General features: G+C 37.4%; 1 protein-coding gene across 1 annotated transcript; it reads right to left on the bottom strand.

The window, feature by feature from the left end:
* Positions 1-20,451: 20,451 nt before the first annotated feature.
* LOC129003359 (extended synaptotagmin-2-like) lies at positions 20,452-22,133 on the bottom strand. Its single transcript, XM_054431651.1, has one exon. The coding sequence runs from the start codon at positions 22,096-22,098 to the stop codon at positions 20,452-20,454; it is 1,647 nt and encodes a 548-aa protein (XP_054287626.1). The 5' UTR covers positions 22,099-22,133.
* Positions 22,134-24,976: the final 2,843 nt, after the last annotated feature.

Genomic DNA, 24,976 nt, shown 5'->3' with positions numbered 1-24,976 from the left:
AGCAGTTCAGATGGTTGACAACAGAATACAGCCCAAATTCCGAAATTTTAAAAGCCTTTAGGACGAAGGGCTTTCATGAGATATCACCCAAACCCGCAAAAGGCACATCTAGAGGATAAATGCATTATATTGATACCCAATATGCCTATACAAGTAAATATTTAAGGGTTGATTTGCTGCACACAAAAATTCAACAAATTAATAGAAGAGTTGAAGTTTTGTGTCATTAATGAGATAAATTGTGGAACGTTTTTTAGCTAGACAATTTATTGAAAGCCTTTACACATTGACAGCTGGGTCCAATTTCGAATCTCAACAATTTACAGCCTGTTCTCGGGATTGAACCGACGCCGCCTGATAGTTAGCCGACCACAACCACTCAGCCACCCAGATATATCAATACAGCTGCATGTTACAATACGTAGATAAGCCATGTTACACGCAGTAGTAACATGAAGCCCACACAGATCATATATCCATTATCCAGGCCAGCGCCGGTAGCAGCGCCACCTACTTTATAAACCCACGAGTTTTCCCACTACATTTTTTCTTCAGTACATTGCATATTCTTTAGGCGTAATTTATTAAAGTGGTGCAAAGTGTGCTAAGGTGAATAAAATCTTCAAAATATACAATTGCAGACATAATTTTTTAAGTAAATATTCAGTAAAATGTACTCCTGTTGATTTACAATAAAAACACAATAAAGCACAACAAATACAATTAAAACATAATTCAAATTGTACAACAGATTGAACAGTCCATTTTCAACAAATAGTCGTAATGTTGTCGTTAAAAAATAGGTAAAAGATTCTAATACAGTTTTTAAGATTATGCTCGACTTCGACACCGACATTCATAATGGAGATACTGTATAATATGCATTCTGGTAAACAAGGTAAACAATTCCGTGTGTACCATTTTGCGCTTTAGGAAGGGCCAATAATAACGTCCTCTAACACTTTTTAACATATTATCTACACTTACCCATATCCTGTAAACATTTACAAGTTGTAAAAAATTGATGGATTAAAGATGTTACAATGGTAGATTTCGACCAGTCTAGCCATCGTCAGACTCAAACGGACATAATCTCATTTTATATTCAGAATATCAATTTGTACACTGATATACTACATTATACATTGTTACATAACATAAAAAGTATATCAGGGAGTCAACATAAATAAATATATTTATTATATATTTACCGATTTGTAAATGTTTAAAATATGAGATATGTTTTTCAAAAGTTGTCAGGAGACATATTTTACTATTTTCGTAATAAATATTTGTGTAAATTATAAACTCTAGGACTCAATCCTGAATATGCAACAATACCAGCTCAAACTGCCACTTTTCACCACAGCCACACTCTCTAGGACGTCTTTTACACTTTATGGGGGCGTCCATCGCGCCAAAGTAGGGACTCCGCCCAGTGGCACTTCTAGGGTTTACGAAATCCTGACTTCGTAGTGAAAGTATAAAGAGGATACTTTATGAGGAACTTTCAGAAAGGAGGGCGTGGACAGGATCTGTTGTAAACTAAGGATAACAGGACCAGGACAGGCGACTGTTATGTGTGGTTTGTTATGGGCAAGTGGCAACTAGGATACTTTATTTCGGGATAGGACACAATGTAGATCCTTAAATAAGGAATATATAGTTGAATATAACTTTTGGAGAGTACTCCTTTTGTCTATACTATCATAGCTATGACATAAATTTGATAGAGGGATACTGCTTGTTCTGGGATAAGTTATTTCAAAATGATATGCTTTGGTTGCATACAGGGTAGTTAAATTGTTACGATATTCTTTTAATCAAAAAGTTACCAGTTCGGTAAGTGCATGTGTTATAAAGTTACCACATTTAAAATATTGAGACTGTAAACCTACTGCATTTTGCATGATGTGCTAGATTATTGTCTTTTAAATATTTTAGAATGAGAACCTATGACTGGCTGGTATTAGACAAATTTAAACATGTTGAGTATTTTGAATCTAAACGAAGATTGAGTTAAAAGGGTTTGATTTTCCTATTTAGGAGAATAAAATAAATAGCTTTTTGATGGTTCAAAACTGTGATCGTAGGAAAATCGTTCCCAGGGCCTATTGGTCAGGGATTGGTCATAAAGTATTTGGACAGCATTGGACAACCAGCAAACGTCAGGTACTGGCACCAAACTGCATCTTATCCATAACGTTGATAAGGAATATGTTTGTGCATTGTGAAAATGGGGTTTAAACCTAACCTAACTATACCAAAGTATAACACATATGAAATTCTTAAACGATCTAAGTATCAGACAACCAGTACCATAGTAAACGCCAGGTCAACTTTAACCCTGGGACTGAAAGTACATAAATTACCATTAACCTAAAAGGGAAAGAAGCTCTATTAAACTTATCTATACTTATAAAAGGCAAAGCCCTCACTGACACACTCACTCACTCACTCATCACTAATTCTCCCACTTCCCATTTACCTAGGACGCTGAAATTTGGTACACTGATTCTTTAGGCATTAAATAGGAAAACTAAGCTATTTTTATTCTGATCGGACTCTCGGGCTCCGCCCCAGTGGCTCTGGAGTTTCCCATGTTAACCTTATGAGTACTCATATTTAAATGGAATTAATGAATATTAACAGCTGTTTCATTAAACAAGTTGGTTCTTTTCTATGATGTGCAATAGCATTTAAGTTACAAGGATTACCAACAGGGTGCAGCACTATTTTTTTAAATTTACGACTACAGCTAATTTGCAACCAAAAGGTGAGTGAGCGTAGCGAACGAGCTAACCTGAAGGCAAGTGAGCGCAGCGAACGAGCTCCAACCAATAGGTGAGTGAGCGTAGCGAACGAACTTCAACCAGGACGTAATTGAGCCATGCGAACGAGCTCACTTATTAAGTAAAACGGGGCAAAGCCCGTGGGTACAGCTAGTCTTACTCATATTTTCGTGATTGCAGAAAAGTTCCTTGAAGTTTTTTTTTTAAATAACTAAGCTTGAAACTAGAAACCCCTACAAAAACGGCCAAAACGAAATCTTCGTTTTCCTCAAAGTCCCATTCTCGAGATTGGCCAATATTTGACCCAGCTCAGTTTCTAGCCTATTAAAGGTCGAATGGCAATTACAATTAATTGGCCCCAGCGTGATATGATACGCAGACAATGAGTGGCGCAACTCCCTGGTGAATGTAGACCAGATCAGTATCTGGTGACTAATCAGCTCTGCTTCCTTACCTGGAGAAATTATAAACTGTCGGACACGCTTGAGGCGTCGTCGTGCCAGTGCCATCCGTGGTAGAGGAAGAACTGATGTAGAAGAGTAAACTTAGAAGTCGTCGATGTGGAAGTTGAAGACGTTTGGGGGAGTTACCGAATTTGCTGTTGATGAGAAGAATTATTAACTTTGTAGAAGTTACCTAAGTGGAAGTTGGAAAAAATCAAGTTTAGTGGAGCTACCGAATTTGATGTTGGGGGGAAGAATAGACTTCATAGAAGATACACTATTGTGGGAGTTGAAGTGAAGAATAAACTTGATAGAAGTTGGCGATTTGGCAGTTAGAAAGAAGAATCAACTTTGTTAGTGGATACCAATGTGGAAGTTGGGGAGAAGAATGAATTTTGTAGGAGTTACCGATTTGGGAGTTAGATAGAATAATCATCTTTGTTAGAGGTTACCAATGTGGAAGTTGGAGAGAAGTATGAACTTTGTTAGAGGTTACCAATGTTGAAGTTAGAGAGAAGTATGAACTTTGTAGGAGTTACCGATTTTGGAAGTTAGATAGAAGAATCATCTTTGTAGAAAGTTTACCGACGTGGCAAAAGACTGAACTTTGTGGAAGATTCCACTTTTGACTGTTCTAAGATGCATCTATTTTTTTATATAAATGTCCTTGATCATTGGCATTTCAGTAAATAATCCTGGTGATCTAGAACCAGCTGGTGCTGGTGAACCAGCTGATCTAAATAATGAGCCTACCACTTCGTTCATTTAACGCTCATTATTTGCTCATCTTCGCTTTGAATTTATTGTTCACTCATTTGTGTTGGCGTAATAGTATAACTTAATAATTATCTATTCATGTTTTCCACGCCATCGGCAGTTTTTTTACTTTTTATACCGTTGTTTTGACGGTCCAAACCCTGGATTTCAACTTTCTTCTTTCGATTGCATAATTTGTTAAAACCCCAAAGAAAAAAATAAATCTTAATGCAGAATTTATCTTGAAACCCTCAGCAACCCAGATATTTATAAACATTGTATAATCTAATATAAATGTTTTCACTGCACTTAACAATTGTGACGCAGGAAAATCTTTCACACACATTTAGGCACTTCCTTCATCCTAACCTCTAACTGTAGCTTGTGCTAGCAACACTGTTGATTACAGCGACATTAATCCGAAAATATGTAATAAAAGTGTTGAAAGGAGAGCGAGACACTCCGAACGACGGATAATTACATAGAGTCGCTAATTGTGGCTCGGAACTACACGTTGTAGCCGCACGTAACAGCTGGCGCACGCACGCACCGCACAGTGTGCTGTGATAATGGCGGGAGATGTTCCCGCTTAAACTGTGAGAGTTTACAATAATCGTGCGAAATGGGACTCCAGATTATATTTGAATAATTTACGCAAATTACAAATTGAATGGTAATTTTATAGGTTAGGTTTTACTGGTTATTCAGAAACAGTTGCGTTGGAATCTTAGCAGTAATTTTGTAGTTTTCTTACTTTTAATTGGTCTATTCCACCGATTATTTTGATTAGCGTTGTAAGAACTCAAGTGGTAAATGTTGCTAGTTTCAAGAATAGAATGAAATAACAATGCTAACCTAAAACAATGATCCAACTATTAATTCAAATTCATTTCCATTAAAACTTATGGGCTCTTGAATCCTCAAGACTATTATGTTAAATTTATTGTTTCCAAGACTCTAATCATGGATTAAATCATACTAGACATCGTCCAGTGGTCAAAATCTCGCCAAAAAATATGTAATTTGCAGACTTCTCTATTTTCACCACACGCTGTAAATACAACATGTGATTGGAATTGTTTCCATTAGTTTTGATTTTCTGTTTATTGTTACTTCATCAGCCAAAATGGCAACCCATAAGACCAATGTAAATTTTTTTCAAAATTTAAATTCATTGTTTGTGCTTATTTTTGAGTCTATTTAAAAAAGAGATTCAGAACAACTATAGGAAAATATCTTTCTAACAGTATGCGTGTATATTCCCTGCGACACACAGGAGCTGAGAAAAAAAGTTTTAAAGAAACATGCTTGCCTATATACTGTACAGGAATACATTAGGTGATTTGCACAATTTTGGTACGTATCAACTTTGCATACGGAAAAATACAATAATATTGAACAGCAACAGTCTATTGTAGATTGTCGTGGGAAATTCTTGTGTTTATTTTGCTACCAATTCATTAAACAACTAGGAAATATAGACGAAATTAAAAATGATCTAATGTTATCTTTGTTCCACAATTATTTTCCAACAAATCTTGTTTATAAAGTTAAACTGTATGTTTGGTTTCTGTCAGGTTATATACGATTGCTTATCAATTTATACCAGCCTTTCTTTAACATTTCGTAAAAATTTAACGGTAAAATTGATTGTTATATTGAAACAATTTTTATGATCTTACTTTCCATTTTCCACGTTCCTGATGGTATAATAAATTTTGAATATCAGAATACAGTACTTTCTCAGGCAAAAATGCTTAAGTGACATTGGAAAACTTAAAATGAAATGTTTGCTAGTAAACATGAGATGTTTTCTTCTATTTGTGAGGTTCGCCTTAATTGGTTTTTTAAGTTACAAGTTTTGGTTTGACTAGTTTAGTTGGCTTTAAATAATTATAAACATTGTTGTTTTGTATACAGGACACTAAATAACAATATATGTTAAGATTGAACTTGCCTGTTATTTTGAAAGCCATATCAATTAACTAGATTGTTCAATGTCTTGTATATGCCCAGGTTTCAGCCAGTCATGATAACTAAGGAGAAAATCGGCTTGCCTCTTGAATGCCTTACCTTGTGATAACTTTATCACTTTTTACTAATGTAATTCTTAATATTCAATTTTTTAATTTCTATTTTTTGCTTTGTATATATTATAAGTAATACAGTACTGGCATAGTTCATAATGCAGGCATTCTATAGAATAACTACATAGTTTTTGCACGTTGCTTTAAGGTTAAGGAAAAGTATGAAATTGATAATAATAGAAACTTGTTAAACAGTATACCTTTACTATACCTTTTTCGGCATTGTATATAATGCCTATAGTTTGAAATATAACTCCCGCAGGTGATTCAGGCAAAGCATCAAGTAAAGGGATTTATTAACTAATATAAAAGATATAAGAAATATTTATTATGGTTGGATTATTATAGCTTAGATAAGAATGAATTAGCTACGCCAAACAAGGCATTCATTTTAGGCAATTGATTACCTAGACATTTTATGGACTACTTGATTATATACTTTTTGCCGGTACCTGAACCACAAATTATATTTATTCATGGTTTACCTAATTCATAACAAAGTCGTTTTAAATTAATATTAATATGAAACTTGATTTTTAAACTAATTCTTGATATGTATCTGAAATGTATCCATAATCAATAAGTTTAAACTAAATCTGTTTTGAAATCTATTAGACCTAATTATTAAATTTATAACAAATTACCTTGCATAAACGTAATCCAAAACCACCCCCACCACACACAAAACACAACACATTCAACACAAAAATACGCAGGAGAAGTTTTCTGTTACACTCGGTGCCGACTACTAGCGATGCCATGGCAGGGGGAGGTCGGGGTCAGGGGTCACGGACGGTCTGACAATCACTGCCCCCGACCTGTGACCCCTGACCCCGGCCTCTGCCCTCTGATCTCCCCCCGTCCCCCGTCTATAGTCTATTGTCGTCGTCTTCCTCAACCATTCCTCAACACCATTTCTGTGCTAGTACAATGCTGAGTGTTTACCTTTTGGTTCTCGTAAAATAATTACCATGGGTACCCACCTGGGAGTATTTTGGCCCAATAGTGGGATGAGATGATCTGTGTAGCTTTCTGCAGTATCGGAGGTTTCTTTAGCCAAAATCATTTGTCAAAATGATCAAGGCGACCTGGGTCGAATTTTGATTGTAAGTTCATTTATAGTTTTTAAGGTAGCTATTACCGATTAAGCTGTGAGTTTTTTGATTCAAATGTGAGAGTGGAGTGAGATTTTCTGTGTAGCGTTGTGCAGGATCAGTTAATTCTTTAGCTAGAATCGTTTGTCAAAATGATCAAGGTGACCTGGGTCTAATTTGGTGTGTAAGTTCACTGTTGTTTTAACGATCCTTATAAGTTGCAGTCAAGATCGAGTTAACTTGCATATCAATAAGATACGGCCACCAACGAAAAGTGTTGTAGTATGTAATCGTACAACAGAATAAATATATATCTACACTTCTAGGTAGAACCTCTTTATAACTCATTTAAAAATTAAAAAAAATATATACAGTATTTGCGTTATGGGTTGCCAAGTAAGTATGGCGGTGAAACAAAATAATTTATAAATAAAAAACTTTTTTTAACAAAACGTTTTCAAACGCACTAAAAAGTAGAAAATAATTTATAAATATGTGGAGAGTATAATTAATTGTAAGATTTAAAACGAAAAACGTGGGGTGCATGCAATTGATAATAATACATTAGTTCAATAGGTGAAGGTAATTGTAAATTATCTATTGTATGCTCGCCACGTGTTTCGTTTTAAAACTTACAAGTGTTTATACTTTCCACATATTCATACATTATTTTCTACTTTTTAGTGCGTTTGAAACGTTTTGTTTTAAAAAAGTTTTTTATTTATAAATTATTTTATACTTTTTAGTTTTAATGTGTGTGGATTTTAAATCTATTTCAAGCATCTATATCAGATTAAGACAGAGACATGTGGAAAATCTATGGTTTATTTGAGTTTATTTTCATATAATTATGTATTAGATTGAATGTATGGCCTACCTACTAACTATAAATATATCAATCTACTAGCAGAGCACCCGTCCTTCGTACCGGGTTGGCATAGCTCTTTGCAGTTATACTCAAGCTTTGCGTTTGCAATGGGGAAAGGACACAGTTTAATAAAATTTGGTTCATAAATTTACGGTATGATATAGTATAACACGTCTACCATTGCCAACAATAGAAAAAATAAATTATCAAACATTCGCACAATATCACAAATTATTCGTTAAATTAAAAACTCAAACCTAAACAAACCTGTAACCAAACAACCTGTAAACAATCCTACTTTAACAGTTCTCGTTGTGTATCACAGCTTTTTGTTGCTGCTTAGTTCAAATTAGCTGTTGTCATATATGCAAAAACAAAATAATAATAGTACTGCACCCTGTTGGGAAACCTTATAACTTTTTAATGCTATTGCATATTATAGAACCAACTTGTAAAGTTCAAACAGCTGACTAAATTCTTTAATTCCCTTTAAATATGAATACTCATAAGGTTAACATGGGGAACTACAGAGCCACTGGGGTGGAGCCCGAAAGGATTTTGAAATAAGAATATGCCTAAATGTTAGTCGGGAATGTGAGCTATCATCATGCCAAATTTCAGCCCAATCCGTCCAGTACTTTATGCGTGATTGAGAAACACACAAACTCACAAACTTTCAGATTTATAATATTAGTAAGATATAATTTATTGTTTACTTTATAGAATACGAAATAAATAACAATTGACATTATTAACAAACACCTTTCTATCTGCAATCAGATTGTTTATCTTTATTTTGAAATGTTTGTTTGTGTAAAGAATCTCTAGGGAGCATAACCTGTACCTCTTAACGTCTGCTCTTCGAACAGTCAAATTTAAGTATTTACAGCTGACTTAAATTAATTGATATGTTTACATTCTTTCAAAATGTAAACATGGAAAATCTGGAAGCCCATGAAGCGTATGCCAAGGGAATTATGAAGATTAAATGATACTAGGTGGCGTTCGCAGATGCATCCACAAAATTGAGCGGAGTCATCAAGGGTTCATATTATATTGTTTTTGTCACACTGCAGTAAAAACAGTCATGCACACCTGCATGTATGTTCCTTATCATATTTAGGGTTTCAAACCTCCAGGAATGAGAAGAGCTGTCAACAATCCAGCACCATCCATTCCAGACCTACATTCCAGTAACATTGCAATTATATCCTCCATCAAGAATACTTGGTATTAACAATCATATATTATTTTCAGCAAAGAAAGCAGAATTTAACCGATTGCAAGGGTTGAAATGAAGACCAATGTTTGTGTTGCACAGTTGAATTTAAATGTCAAATTTACCCTCCTGTTGTTATGTAGGCCTATGCCCGGGTGAAGAAAATCAGCCCGGGGAGCCCGGTATAGAAAATAGGCCCGGGCAGCCTGGGTGTAGAAAATCAGCCTGGGCAGCCTGGGTGTAGAAAATCAGCCTGGGCAGCCTGGGTGTAGAAAATCAGCCTGGGCAGCCCGGGTGTTAAAAATCAGCCCGGGCTGTCCGGGTGTTAAAAATCAGCCCGGGCGATAAAATTAGCCCGGGCAGCCCGGGTGTTAAAAATCAGCCCGGGCGATAAAATTAGCCCGGTCTGCCCGGGTTTAGAAAATCAGCCCGGGTGTTTAAAATAAGCCCGGGCTGCCCGGGTGTTAAAAATCAGCCCGGGCTGTCCGGGTGTTAAAAATCAGCCCGGGCGATAAAATTAGCCCGGGCAGCCCGGGTGTTAAAAATCAGCCCGGGCGATAAAATTAGCCCGGTCTGCCCGGGTTTAGAAAATCAGCCCGGGTGTTTAAAATAAGCCCGGGCTGCCCGGGTGTTAAAAATCAGCCCGGGCGATAAAATTAGCCCGGGCAGCCCGGGTGTTAAAAATCAGCCCGGGCGATAAAATTAGCCCGGTCTGCCCGGGTTTAGAAAATTAGCCCGGGCAGCCCGGGTTTAGAAAATTAGCCCGGCCAGCCCGGGTTTAGAAAATCAGCCCGGGCAGCCCGGGTGTTAAAAATCAGCCCGGGCGATAAAAGTAGCCCGGTCTGCCCGGGTTTGGTTTTATAAAATTGGAAATTTGCAAGAGTTATTAGCTAATTATTGTGATCTGGATGAATTTGATATTTTCTCAATTGTACGGTAATTTCTCTTGATGAAATTAACAAATCTATGGATTAATAAAAATGTTAACTCAAGGAAAAACCAACAAACAAACCAAAACCAAAACTAATCTAAACAAATCTAACAGCGTATGTATCTTCAATATTTTAAATGTGATTAAATACAGAACTTAAGAGGTTCCGACCCTTTTGAAGGGGGTTTATTAACAAACTGACATTTTTCAGGGAGGTTTCATATCAAACCATTTCATTCAAGTATGCGGTTGGTTTGTGGATGGTTTCTCAAACGTTCCTTATCATATTTAGGGTATCAAACCTCTAGGAATGAGAAGATCTGTCAACAATCCAGCACCATCCATTCCAGACCTACATTCCAGTAACATTGCAATTATATCCTCCATCAAGAATACTTGGTATTAACAATCATAAATTATTTCCACCAAAGAAAGCAGAATTTAACCGATTGCAAGTGTTGAAATGAATACCAATGTTTATGTTGCAAAGTTGAATTTAAATGTCAAATTTCCCCTCCTGTTGTTATGAGAAAATCAGCCCGGGCGATAAAATTAGCCCGGGCAGCCCGGGTGTAGAAAATCATCCCGGGCAGCACGGGTGTTTAAAATCAGCCCGGGCGATAAAATTAGCCCGGACAGCCCGGGTTAAGAAAATCAGCCCGGGCGATAAAATTAGCCGGGTCTGCCCGGGATAAGAAAATCAGCCCGGGTGATAAAATTAGCCCGGTCTGCCCGGGTTAAGAAAATCAGCCCGGGCGATAAAATTAGCCCGGTCTGCCCGGGTTAAGAAAATCAGCCCGGACGATAAAATTAGCCCGGTCTGCCCGGGTTAAGAAAATCAGCCCGGGCGATAAAATTAGCCCGGTCTGCCCGGGTTAAGAAAATCAGCCCGGACGATAAAATTAGCCCGGCCAGTTCGGGTTTAGAAAATAAGCCCGGGCAGCCCGGGTGTTAAAAATCAGCCCGGGCGATAAAATTAGCCTATATTTATTATTATTATACATTTAAATTTAGATATACATTTCATCAGTGGTAGTAGTTTTTTCTTCAGTTTGTTACCGGGACATTACAGGATATGCAGTGGATTTTGTACATATACCGGGATGTCATGGGACATTCTGGAATATCCTATAGCATTCGTACATATCCCGGGACTTTACAGGATATCCTGAGGTTAACTTACAAATCCCGGGACATTATACGGTATATTGTAGAATATCCTGTGGATTTCGTACTCGTCCCGGGATTTTGCGGGATATCCTGAGGCAAGCGTACATATCCCGAGACATTCTCAGGACATATGGGACTACCGACTACTATGGGATGTCCCTTGGATAAAGTGTGCTGTCTGGGATTAGTTGTAAAAAACGTGAGTTTCCTTCATATTAATATTAAAATCAAAATGAACTATATCGAGCCATGGCTCGGTACCCCGTATTTCCTTTACTGTCTAAAACCAGCTATTTTCCAGGATCAATTAGCAATGATCAAAAACAGCTGGCTCCAGTTTTGAACTATCAAAAGCCACTGAGTTATAACCATTACTAAAAGTTAACTCTAGGTTAGTCACCTCTGACCTAAAGCCCAAAATATAATCTTTGGCGCCTCGCGAAGCCAAAAATAACCTCATTACTTTCACAGCTGGTCGTGTGTTAATATTGGTCATAATAGAACTTTCATATGAATCGACACGATTACATTAATTTTATGTACAATTTCTTTGTTTATGACAGAGGCCTAATTATTTGACTTCTTCAAAGCTGTATGTCTCGTTATAATATAGTTGATCCACAATGCCTCAATATCATCCCTATAAGTCATCTGTAGGACGGGCTTTATGTAAGCCTTTATGTAGCTATATGTAAAAGGGGTGTATCGTAATGCTCACACATGAAACACGCATCGAAAAACTATATTTCTATTTTTTAAACTATATTACTACAAAAATATGGTTTAACGCCTACTTGCAGGATACTTAAGTCAATAGTATTGTAGTTGATACCGTATTTAGTTAATCAGAAAGTGGCCAAGATATAAAAGTGGATCAATAATGAATGACCTATTGATGATTTGTATTTATTTTTTTAATGCCGTTGTTTACCATAGGCGTAACAAGGATGACCCTAAGTAGGGATCCGGGGAGGCCCTCCCACGGAAAATCTTCGAAAATTAGTACCTACTGTAATCTCGTTTTCGTCTATTTAGAGACATATAATACAGATTTTTAATTGTAGAGAAAACTAATTTAATTGTAAACAAATCACGTTTTGAGGTCATGCGGGGGGAGGTTCAAACCCCTAACCCCCCTCCACGGTACACAATCACAATCCTACAGTACTTACACCTAGAACGATTGCCAACAATATGTAGAAAAATCAACTCAATCAGCTGTTCATGAATACCACAGTGAATAAAAATGCTTAGCATGGTTAGGATTATGAGTAAAATAAGCAGAATACTAAGATACTGAATTCATTGGCACAAGTCAGTCTTACATTGTATATAAATTGCACGTTTTAACGTTTTCACTTCATAAATATTTCTTGTAGTCTCCATGAACAACTAAGGAATCTAAATCCCTAATCATTTTGTATCTACAAACATAAATACATGTTTTAACAACCTTAATCTAGTCTTGAGACTAGTTTTCCGCAATCCAGACGTTCATATGAGATTTAATTTCCCTTCATCGATAAATTCCGTTTGATAAGGTCATAATTCGACGTCTGGTTGGAGTTAGTGGAGTAGATTGGACGGATATGTTAGTTTTATGGCAGCGCGCATTGAGAGTCGTCCAAGAGCGCCCGCATGAGTAGTCGAAGCACATAAACTACGCAGTGCTGCGCCGACGTATTGCTTCTATGCGCGCTACTTATATGCGCTACGCAGGTGGTGTGTGCTACTGCCTACTGCACGTGCACAACACACAGTTATGGATAGTCGCAGAGTGAAAAGACAGAAACTGAGGTAGAGACAAAAGTGAAGGTAAAGGTAGAGTTAACAATGTAGAGGTAAATATAGAGAAAGGTAGAAGTGGAGGTAAAGGTAGAGTTAACAATGTAGAGGTAAAGAGGTAGAGAAAGGTAGAAGTGGAGGTAAAGGTAGAGTTCACAATGTAGAGGTAAAGAGGTAGAGAAAGGTAGAAGTGGAGGTAAAGGTAGAGTTCACAATGTAGAGATAAATATAGAGAAAGGTAGAAGTGGAGTTAAAGTTAGAGTTGTGAAGGTAGATGTAGAGGTAGAGCAAAAAATGTAGATGTATAGGCAAAGGAAGAGTGAAACCCGTGGATGTAGAGGCAATGGCAGAGTTAAAAGGATTGATTTAGAGGTAAAGGTCGAGTTAAAAAGGTAGAGTTGTAAAGGTGGATGTAGAGTTAAAGGTAGAGTTGGATAGGTAGATGTAAAGGTAAATGTAGAGTTAAAAAGTGGAATTGGAGGTAAAGGCAGAGTAGAACATGTAGATGTAGAGGTAAAGGTAGCCAATGTGTAGACATTTACCAATTACAGGGAAGCCTCTATGAAGACATCTATGTCAACCGCAAGCAGGTTTGTTAACAAGTCCTACCATACCAACTCCACCTCTACCTTTTCACTATGGAACTACTAACGGAATACTATTTTAGACAACCCAACCTATCTCAGAGCTTTCTTCCACATCTTGAATCCTATTATATTCTGAAAAGATAACTTATAAGATAAAAGTTGTCCCAGGGTTTAGCCTCTACCTCGGGTCTACTATCAATGAATACAGCTTTAATAAGGTTCTGTATTCATTGCTTCTATCCACGTAATGACTAAGAATAATTTATGTACAGTAAAATAAGGACCAACCGTATAACTTTTGAACAAACTAGTGAAACTAATGTAACTATAAACGTTCAATTCGTATAGTAGGATATAGTTCAGAGACGTGTCATTCCGAATAACCTTCAAAGATACTTTCAATTCTGACAAAACAGTACCGGCTCCTCAACCCATACCTAAATCAGCTGGAGGCGACAGTAGATTGAGGCTAATCCCTCCGTCAAATCACAATCATTTGACGCGACCTCGGCCCGACAAGGTGCGAACGGCCAGATTGCAGATTGCAGATTGATTTTCCCAATAAGTCTACAGAATGATCAATGATGTATGGCTCACCTGCTCACCACGCCCTGTCAAGGCCACGCAATCATGCAACTGCACTTGCATTTGCATCTGCAATAATTGTCTCATTATCATTTACCGTTTCCCACAAATATAACGGCCTCGCATATCCCGTGCGAATGTTATGTTTTTCTATAAAGTCGTCGCCTTGGACGCTTGGCTGGTTCCGGGTGATAAATCCAGTTGCCTTGTTTGTAAAGCTACTGTTTCAAGCTGTTTGTAAAGCTAATGGTCAGCTGTTGCAGAGTTTACAGGTTTTACGCGTATGCTAAACACTTGTTTGTTTTATGGAGCACGTTGAGATCTCTCATTGTTGAGCTGGATGGAGTTTGAAAAAGTTTGAAACGATTTATTACTTCGGGTTGTAAAGTGACCAGTGTAGTACATAGTAAGGTAGTAAAGGTAGAGTTAGTAAGAAAGGTAGGGTAAGAAATAGGGTAAGAAAGAGTTAGGCAGAGGCAGTAAGAAAATTGATGAAGAAAATGTCGGGAAATGGAAGTAGTCAGTAGTAAAATTTCTTCACGTTGAGAAAAAAATGATGAAGGAGGAACCTTTCAAAAGTTTTGAATACTTAGCTAAGCATTTTTTTCAAATTCGGGTGAACTAGTTTCAGGATTCTTGGAAATCAAATTTTATCGCTGAACCTTACTGAAAAAGCTGTAATTAAACTGCTAACAATCCTTTTGCCGTCATTAAAATTGCATTGAGGTAACATGCTGTATTTTCAAACAGTTACATGTTTATCAGAAGCAAAAATAAGCTAATTTTATAGTGATTGAAAAAACATTTACAGATCATCTACTTCATTCTACACTTACCAAACATGTTCTACTTAAAATTCTTACATAGGCAGAGCGCTGATTAAGTGGCAAGTCTTAAATGGTAAGGCTAAGGTGACGGACAGTTGAGGTAAACAGAAATTGTGTAATAAATTAGTAATATTTTCAACGGAACTAATCAACAGTACAATCCAACCCACACCAAGGGAGCCTAGGAATTATCGTAGGCATAGTCGCAAATGAATCGTAATGTCGAATAGCAAACGTTTCGGAGAAACATTAAACCTGTCAAGCGTCATCAGGGACAGAGAGCCCGAGGTGAGGAACCTCTGCAGTTTGCAACGCACTTGCCGTTGCTGGGCTTGTCAAGAAGACGACCACTGAGGGCGCTGCCGAGGTTTGGTTTAGTTTAAGATAACAAGTAAGGTAACACTTACGAAGTTTACCTTTTTCTTAACACATGAGCAAAGTCACATACGAATTCCCGTCTTTGTACGTTTGTCTCTTTAATGCATTGCACAAAATCACAACTTTTGTCACTATCGTGAACTAATATGACCCAACTCGATCTAATTATACCAACAGCCAGAGCGCAGTTTAAAATAGAGGTGGCTGGTGGCCCTCTTTTTGAAAAAACCCATTTACAACAGAATGGGAATTATCTATATTTAAGCTACATGGAAAGTTTGTTCCCGGTAAGGATTTTTGTTTCAAGACTTACCCCCACATAATATGTATCAAAACTGTCTGGGTGTGCAGATTTGCAAACTGGCTTTAGATTTTTGAAGCTATATTAGCCGAAAGAAACGCAAAAACACTTTGTTTACATTTGCTTGTTTACTTTTCTAATTCATAATTAAGTATGCCCAGCTGCTTCATTTGAATTTCCACTAAAACGTCACGCACTTTACAGTTTTATACAAACAAAAATATATTTCACGAAGACTCACTGATGAACAACGAAAAACCTCCGTGGTTTGTCATCGTCCACGGCTGGGTAGGCAGGGCAGCCGCAATCGGGAAGTGGTCGGTTTTTGTCTCCGAGACCCAAGACTGGGCAAATAAACAATCGGTCCATAGAACATAGAGGAGGTCAGGCAGAACGGTGTGGGTGACGAGGCTCTGAACATCCTTGTGACCAGTCAGAATTGAAGAGAAAAGTATTTGTAAAATGTTTAGGACTGTTTGCATTTTCGTCTATAGACTTGAAATTTGAGTTCTGCCACTATATTGTTTTGGATTTATGTAATCTTCGGCTTTGACACAAAAACCAAGTCTTCTATGTCTGTTTTAGTGTTCGTCTGTTTGAAGTAAACGTGCAAATCCCCTTATTTAGATTAGTTTTATATTATGAGACACCGAAAACCCAGTGAGCGTAGACAAGGCCCCACTAGAAAAACGCGCAGATGAGGGAAGGATGTGTGTCGAATGAAGTTAGAGGCAATTTTGTTATCAAATATGAAGTCATTTTAGCAAGGACCGTTTATTAAAAGCAAATGATGATGCTGGTAAGTGTTTTGAGCCATTACAAAGCTTGTTCCTTTTCTCATGATTTAATCGGTGACCCCCTCATTACAAGGCAAGCACTACATTAGACATCCCACAATGGGTCCATTGGGTCCCCTATGAGACGGAACCAACAATCTTGCCAATAGTTTCACTATATTCTGCAGCATTGACACAGACCATTTTTGGTCACAGTTTAAATCAGCCACGGCTGGCAACTAATACCATTCGCTCAATAATAACGGCTCCAGAAACCTCTGATCCGAAGACAGGTGTAGAGGCCGTCAGGTCACGTGATTTGACCCTCGCTGATCCAGATATGTCGGACTCCGGTCAAGGAGAGAGTGAGAGAGAGAGAGAGGGAGAGAGAGAGAACGAGAGATGTCCTAACGACCTCCGCCTATCTGATCGGCTCCACTAATTGTCGCAACCTTTGTAAGTCCGAGCGACCATTTTATCGTTGGAATTTAATTTAAATCAATATTTAATTGACGTCCCAGATGCCGAGTGATCCTATTTTTCAACCTAATGAGATTTAATGGCGGCAAATCCTAATTGAAGAGCCAGGTCAAACTGTGATAAGAAGTGGACGCCGTAGATAATGATTGATAAATAAGTCTTGCGTTGGTCAAGGTATGCAATAATGGCTGATCCCGGGTGTTGAAAACCCGTATGGAAGTATTTTCAAATGATATGTAATGTAATGATAATTGAAAATGAAAACCAGTTGTAATATGAGGAGGGACCAGTTTTAAGGACATTTTCGCCCTCACAAAATTTGCTTTTGAGTTTTGAGTCGTAGGTTAAATTGTTAATTCATTATGTTTGGTTTTAGAAATATGTACTCAGACTAACATATATCCTTTGAAGTTAGAGATTATAATAGACTCTGAGATATCAATTCAAAAAGGGCAAAAACAAGCTAAAGCAATGCTGGATTTCATAACTAGATTCAGCAAACACAACAAATCTGTTAACATAAAAATACATACATGATTCTATTCACGAATTCTTTTTATAGGATTACAAACAATGCTTTAATCTCCGACCTGCTAATGGCGTTGTCTTGTAGACAACCAGACACCAGCACTTCTTGTACAGCAACTGGGATATCATGCATCTCTTTGACTATCTCGAGCTGTTATGTGGATCCACTCCGAGACAACATGTCACAGTCAGTACAGACAATGGACAGACAGATACACGAGTGTCTAATGGTGTAGCCTTGTCTGCTTGTAGACAATCAAACACAAGCCCTGCTTGTAAAGCTACTGGGATATCCTGCGTCTTATTGACTATCTCGAGCTGTTATGTGGATCCACTCCGAGACAAAACGTCACAGTCACAGTACAGACAATGGATGGACAGATCCACGAGTGTCTAATGGTGTTGCCTTGTCTGCTTGTAGACAATCAGACACCAGCTCTGCTTGTACTGCTACTGCTACTGAGCTATCCTGCGTCTCATTTACTATCTTGAGATGTTATGTGGATCCACTCCATGACAACATGTCACAGTCACAGTACAGACAATGGATGGACAGATCCACGAGTGTCTAATGGTGTTGCCTTGTCTGCTTGTAGACAATCAGACACCAGCTCTGCTTGTACTGCTACTGCTACTGAGCTATCCTGCGTCTCATTTACTATCTTGAGATGTAATGTGGATCCACTCCGAGACAACATGTCACAGTGGTACAGACAATGGATGGACAGATACACGAGTGTCTAATGGTGTTGCCTTGTCTGCTTGTGGACAATCAGACACCAGCTCTGTTTGTACTGCTACTGGGCTATCCTGCAACTCATTTGCTATCTCGTGATGTTATGTGGATCCACTTCGAGACAACATGTCACAGTCACAGTACAGACAATGGATGGACAGATACACGAGTGTCTAATGGTGTTGCCTTGTCTGCTTGTAGACAATCAGACACCAGCTCTGCTTGTACTGCTACTGCTACTGAGCTATCCTGCGTCTCATTTACTATCTTGAGATGTAATGTGGATCCACTCCGAGACAACATGTCACAGTGGTACAGACAATGTATGGACAGATACACGACTGTCTAATGGTGTCTTGTAGACAATCAGACACCAGCTCTACTAACTTGCACTACTACTGAGCTATCCTGCATCTTATTGACTATTGTAGTGAAAGGTGTGAGGTATAGCAATGCTAATCATGTAGACGAGTTTAAGCTATTAGTATAGATCGTGTGAATAGAGTGGTGAGTGAGACGAACCTGTGTAATAGAACCATTAGAACCCTCTCCCCACCGCCGCCGCTCCGTTGCTTTTTTTGCAAATTTCCCATATAGGGAACAACTATTGCCATAGTACTCATGGTAAGACCTGGACCCGGGACCGATTTAATTTTTCGTTTTGAGGTCCCTAGAGCTAAAAAACACCATCCGTTCAAATTAATATATAGATGTGTCATATATATACACGGACATATATATGTGTCATATATATATATACATGGACATATATGTGTCCATTAGCACGATAACTCGGGCAAAAATGATCCAATTTTGATGAAATTTGGTACAAACGTGTAAACCTACGTTTATTCGAACGAGTTCGCGAACCAGCATAATCGGACCATGGGAACGGAAGTTTATGGGGTGTTTTATGGGGTGAAAATAGGGTTTTCCCATTCTCAACCCTAAACACAAACAATTTTCAATTTCTTCTTAAAACGTTTTGTAAAGCTTAAAAAAAATAATAATTTAGTAGGCCTATATTGAAGCGTTGTTGTATGCCTAACGGTCACGGAGAAAATTCCAAAAATAGTGTATTTTAAATTTCCCATGTTATTCTTATGGAGAAAATTAAAACTGTTGTAGTTTACTTGTCTATGGATTATATGTTGATAACATTTGGCAAATTTATTTATTTCATCTTATACTATTGACGTATGGTCAAAAACACTTTTTCCAGCAAACCTAAACACTCTTTAAATCTAATGTTATTTAAATTGCCAATAAATATGTCTTATTTATGGAAATATTTTAGTAACAATGTAATCAGACAAGTTGAAATTCGCTTAGTCTGCAGGTTTGCTGCGGTGGGGGTATTGTTATTTTATACAGTCATATCAACAAATAATTGGCTTTGGAATAATTTAATATTACCTTTGACTGTTACTAATAGCCGTCCATTGGTGTAACTATCTGCATTGTTTGGAACTTTTTCCTCATTTCCTACACACCATTCTAAATGACACGATCTTTTACACATATTAGACATAATATGTTTTCCCTATTTAGTATGGGTGTGCTTTAAGCATTTGTGTAGCCTTTAATACGGTATTTACTCAGGGGAGGTATAGATAAGGCTACGATGACCATTAGACATCGGCCTCGATGGTCTAATGGTTAGCGTGCCGGGCTGATATGCTAAGGGTCTAGGGTTCAAATCCCGCTCGTGGCATTAACTTTTTGTCCAAGATTTTTTTATTATCAGCAAGTTTGGTTGGTTTGGTTCGGTTATGACAGTTTAATTTTATTATTAAGTCATTATAAACAGAATTATATTTTTTTTTAATAAACTTTTGTTATATTATTTCATTATCAGCAAGTTTGGTTAGTTCTGTTAGGTTATGATAGTTTAATTTTATAATTAAAAAATAATAAAATTGAATTTGAGGCATTTATAATTTTATTTTATGAACAAAACTATTTTTGCGATTAGTAAACCTTCTTTGCCAAAGTACTCTCTACTACAGCGCTGTTCACGGAGGAATTTTAAACTAATGCCTCATTCGTACCTCCCCTAAGTCAGACCCCCTTTAATACCGACCACAAGCTTTAATTAAACCAAGGAATTAAATAAAAACATTTTTTATAATTCTTAGTCTCATTGATACAACTAAAGTAGAATCCGATGCAGATTCTTGAAGAGGAAACTGATGATTCAAGATTTCCAAATCACAATCGAGAAGTTTTCTCAAACTATAAGTAAAAGAACCAATCGTTGTCTTGCCATCTTCATCAACAACTCGCATTTTTAATCTGTCGAAATCTATGTTATTTACAAAAAACTGAAACGTCTGGTCAAATACTGGATTGGCTGTGTTTTTAACAACTTCAGTTTCTTTTTCTTGATCGTCATTTCCCACAGTGAGTTGTACCTTGGGACTGGGGTTCTTAAAACTTCTCGGTAACAGAAGATTGTAGGCACATTTAACTCGGACTACCAATAAAAAAGATGAAAGAAAATACAGTTTTGGAGGTGGAAACGCCACCTTACTGACGTCAGATGATAACTTTAGGAAGAAAGCCCGAATGTAAATCGATCCTTTACTTCCACTCAGCCTAAACCAAGAGTCTATTACTCCTTTGTTTTTAATTTCAGCCACACTTAAGGAGCAAGAACCGATCAAATCGTTTGAATTTACGTCCTTATCCATCAATCTGAAGTGAACTTCTTCGTTATCGTCTTTTGCAAATTCGCACCAAAAGTCCCATTGAGGGTTACTACTATTTTCTATAACCTCAGACCAACAAACCTTCGACCCATATTTTACTTCTGCAAAAGGATCTGACAGGTTCTTTGAGAAAGGGAACGACACGTCTTTGTTTTCCAAGCCCTTCGCTTTGACCACGTTGATCCTGATCACACCTCCCGGATCTTGCAGACCTTCTTGTGCACTTTCACTCAACACTAAAGTGTAAGAACGAGGAAAAACCAAACGCAAGGATATTTCTTTTTTGATAAAACTCTTAACTGTTTCTTCAATCAGACCTAGACTTCCAACACCCGTTAGAGTGAAATCTACTTCAGGTTGATCAAGGAAACAGAACTGAACACCTCTTATGAAAGGCGGTGTATCCATGAGGAAAAGCACCATTCTAGCTGAACCTCTGACCTGAAAGTTCCTGATACCCAATGACAAAGAAGCAACTGAGAAACTGAACTCGCAGTCTCCAGAGAAATACAAATATACATCAATAGTCAATTGGTCAGTGTTGATCTCCTTATCGTGTACTTTAACGCCGGTTATCATGGGTGGAACTTCACCCAAATGTGCTTTAGAGATTTTTAACCGCTTAAAGTTGTTCTTTTTTATTCGGTGTTCTACATTCGCACAGACATAGGGCCACGTGTCGTAGATCAACTTGTTCAACCAACTACAGTATTCGATATCTGGATGACGTAGCCATGGTAGAAGTCGATTCACATTAGACAGAACCAAATAACTATCTTCATCCCTCAATATTTGCGCAACCTCTTCAAGCCTCGCTTGCTCTCTCTTGTGCCACAGTATGTCACTCATCACAAGTCCAAGTATTGGAGCACAAACAGTGCTGAAGTGGAATCCCACCTTACGATGACCAAGCATGAAAATCCAACCATACAAGTATATGTCCAACCCATACCATTGTAAAAAGGCGGAAATGCTGTGAGTTTTTGAAACTATCCTATGTAGTCTTTCTTCAAATACTTGACGTTTGCTATCTTCGCCAACCATGGTGATTGTGTTTAACCCATTTTATCATAATTATAGATTTTGATAAATATACAAATAAAAATATTTGTAAACATAGTTGACGACCATATGATCAATACAAAGCTTCATGCAGACTTAGTTGTAATAGATTGTCAATACTTCAATATAAATACTTTTCATTGACGTTTGCTTAAAAAGCCTCAGTGTATAAATTTTGTGAATAATTTATTATTTATTATAGTGCGATTACACATCACTTCAAAATACCTATGTCCACTTTCTGAAAAATTGCATTCTTGAGCTAGCGAAAAGGTTTATGAGTCAATTTACTTTTATAAAATAAATATAAGTGAGTTTTGTTTTGGTTAAGCCCACCCCTTTCTTGCTGGTCCTTTTTTGGTTTACCTTCCGTCTTCCAAGGTATGGATATGCTTGCGACCTAGATGTTTATTTAGGTATGCCAAACCCTTTTAATGATTCAATAGACACTGTCCAAGGTATGCTTGTGGCAGTTTACGTACTTTATTTAGGTACGGTATGCCAAATCATTTACTGGTCTAACGTTCGAAATCCAATTCCAAAGTATAATTGTGGTAGTTGACGTTTGTTTTGGGTACGCCAAATCCTTTATTGATCCAATGTATACATTTGGTATATGACGTTTATTTTGGTAAACCAAATCCTTCACTGATTCAACTCTTATTATCCACAAAATGCTGGCATTTGATATTTGTTTTGGGTAATCCCTCACTAATCCAATAGCCGTCCAAGGAATGTCTCAGACGCTAATGAAGGCAGGGACGGTCGACCCGGAGGTCCGCGATAAGGAAGTGGAACGCTACAACCAGGGTCAGTAATTAGATTAATGGATGAGTCGCAGTGAATGCGGGAGATAAAGGAGGAATTAGCGGGCCTGATTAGGAGCCCGTGGGGCACGACAGACGATGGGCGATACAGGAGGTGGACGCGGATCAGAGAGTGGTGGATGTCAACCGAACAGGAACCACCATACGTTGGTAGTTTCAATCGTGCATTTTCAATGCAGATGTGATCAAATGTGCGGTAACTATCAACTAATGAATACATTTAATTTTAGTTTTCCGTTTATCCTGATAGTGGTCCCTTCGAATTTGAAGGTTGTTGGTTCTTCAATACACGAGATCGATGCAGAGTGAAGATGTCATTTGTCATTGGCCAATTCATGATGATATCAAGCAACAAGATGGAAAACTTGGGTTGGGACTTGGGAGCCGCTCTTACAAAATCGTAAAACCAACAAAAGAGTTTGAAAACAACCAGATGAAAGTCTATGAGTTACTTCGAGCACAGCGGATAGAGTAGTGTGTGAATTGAGGAACCCAAAAAAGATATCTTTACGCTTTTATTAACTATATCTTTACTTTAACGTCTTTCCTATTACAACTCCAGAAGAAAGGCAGTCAGAATAGTCTTTGGTTTGAATAGGTAGGAGAACATCTTGCAGGCAATATTTTGCTTCATCACAAATGTTAACATTTTCCTCTATTTACATTTTAGAAACTTTGATTCTCATTACAAAGAACCTACACATACGTCAATCTTCACCTACACATTCATATTCACTACGTAACAGTTATCATCTTAAATTGCCGTCTCACTCAACAACATTATTAAAGAGACACTTCCATTACAATAGCATTGAACTTTTTAATCTCCTCCCTCCCTTCCTTCAGCTGCAGTCGGACTTAAACCACTTCAAAAAAGCAAATAAAAACATACTTTTGGCCAAGGGGTACTACAGGGTCCGTGATTGTGTCGCTGACGGGTTTGGTTAGTTTTAACGAAGTCTGTTACTGTTAGTTTGGTTGAATCGCCATTGTTTAATTTTAGACGTAAAGAAATTGATATGACTAATGCAAATTTGTATTAGTTCTTTTGGTTGAGCAAAGGAGTTATTGAGTTTTTTTTTTCAAATACTTATCTGAGCTAATCTAGAGTTGAACGTGGTGTGTCACTGGTTTAGTCCATAACTTCCAGCGTGTAAACGAATCGATATGCAAAGTCTTCTAGTCGTGATTCTAGTTTGACCAGCATAGAAAACATCCTGATCAACTACAACTGCTGCTGATAGTGTTAGAGACATGTAATAAATAATTCATGAAAGTAACATTAGTAAGTTAATTACCCTATTAAAAATTAAAAGCATATTTAATACCGTAAAAGCTTTATTGCATCACAAGCCACGACACTATCTTGATTGAATCAAACATGCAAGCATGTGACAAATTACCTGCCCTTACTTGGAAGCTTGTAGATAAACTAAAATGTTGAACGACCGAGTATTATAGAGCTGTTAACCTTTGTTTGCTTTAGCTGCCAATTTGTGGGCTGCTCATTAACCGACGTAGATTGTTGTCATTATGGGCTGTTAGAAATTTAATTGTTATTAATTTGGCAGCACTGGGGCAATTACTCGCGTGTAGTTGGTCACACTGTGCAGAACAGCAGAACAGCTGTGTGGCAATTAGAGGTCAAGGCCAAGGACACAACACGCTAACACCTGTGTATAGTGTTTGCTCTCATTATGTTTACTTTAGAGGTTAACACAAAGGGGAAAAATCAAAACATTAAAAAAGTAAACTGCCTTGAACTTCTTCAAAAACAAGTTGGCCAGGTTGTTAGGTAGGATTGTTTTTGTTTACATACTCTCCAAAACGATATTATACCTATTCAAATTACACAATTATAACATCAACTAACTACTTTAACGTAACCTAACATGACCCTATTTGAATAATTTAAATAATTTGAAGACAATCAACGGATTTTAACTACAGTTTTTCTTTCTTTTTTGATTTTTTGCAGAAGATCCCCTTTAAAAAAAAAAAAAAAAAAAAAAAAACCTTAAGAACTTATTGAC

Source organism: Macrosteles quadrilineatus, unplaced genomic scaffold, assembly GCF_028750875.1.
Source record: "Macrosteles quadrilineatus isolate MER2022 unplaced genomic scaffold, UCM_ALF_1.0 Scaffold_9__3_contigs__length_116548681, whole genome shotgun sequence".
Lineage (NCBI taxonomy): Eukaryota > Metazoa > Arthropoda > Insecta > Hemiptera > Cicadellidae > Macrosteles > Macrosteles quadrilineatus.
Note: the sequence above shows the minus strand (reverse complement) of the source record. Positions and strands in the feature narration are given on the sequence as shown.